General features: G+C 46.2%; 1 protein-coding gene across 1 annotated transcript in view; it reads right to left on the minus strand.

Annotated features, from left to right (window-relative positions):
* Positions 1-352, minus strand: part of LOC103460882 (inactive dipeptidyl peptidase 10-like) — a 9,921-nt gene extending 9,569 nt beyond the window's left edge. The window contains exon 1 of the mRNA XM_017303519.1: positions 259-352. Coding sequence (XP_017159008.1) covers positions 259-294 — 36 coding nt within the window. The 5' untranslated portion in view covers positions 295-352. The remainder of the gene's footprint in view (positions 1-258) is intronic.
* Positions 353-860: the final 508 nt, after the last annotated feature.

Genomic DNA, 860 nt, shown 5'->3' on the forward strand with positions numbered 1-860 from the left:
AGCTGCACTAACTAGCAGCCAGCTGCACTAACTAACTAGCCGCTAGCTGCACTAACTAGCAGCCAGCTACACTAACTAGCAGCTAGCTGCACGAACCCTAACCCTATAAATGACCCCCACTAACACCAAAGCGCCAACATGCTGTGTAGCCTGAGCTATTTAATGTGCTAAACCTGTTCAAGGTGAGATGCAGACTAGAAGAACCCAAGATGGCGGCTGCAGAGCCGCCATCTTGCTGGTTGACTCCACCGGACTCACCTGCTTCACTTCATAGGCGAACAGAACGTACTTCATATCTGGAGACAAAGAAAACTTTGCCACGTTGAAATTCACCTGAAACAGCAGAAACACAATAATTATTCCTCGATGACTTTTTAGCATCATTTTACACATTCGCATGAAGAACTGCGTCGCTAGCTAACACTCTGCCAGCTAGCTGCTATGATCAGGTGCTACATGTAGCATTAGCTCCAGATCATCACAGATGGAGGTGAATAAACTGAACATTCCTGTTGGTCACAGTTTTGAGGGTCTGACGCGCTGCTGCAGACAGATAACGGCTCTGCAGTGCTGCAGTTTCCACATTTCTGATGGTTTCTGGGCATTTCATTCAGGTTCTCCACGTCTCCCTCCATAGCTAAAGCTAGCACTTAGCTTAGCATGTAGCAACGACATTAGCAGAGGCRAAAGCGAGAGTCTTGTTGTTTAACACAAATAACCTTCCAGACCACAGAGAGCAGAACAGTTTAACAGTTTTTATTCTCTTAGCAAAACATTTTTAGCAGATCATTTATGGGAGGAACCCAATTTCTGATCCGGGTCCAGATCCTCTGGAGAAATCCCAAGGCATTCCCAGATGG

Source organism: Poecilia reticulata, unplaced genomic scaffold, assembly GCF_000633615.1.
Source record: "Poecilia reticulata strain Guanapo unplaced genomic scaffold, Guppy_female_1.0+MT scaffold_319, whole genome shotgun sequence".
NCBI classification, from domain to species: domain Eukaryota; kingdom Metazoa; phylum Chordata; class Actinopteri; order Cyprinodontiformes; family Poeciliidae; genus Poecilia; species Poecilia reticulata.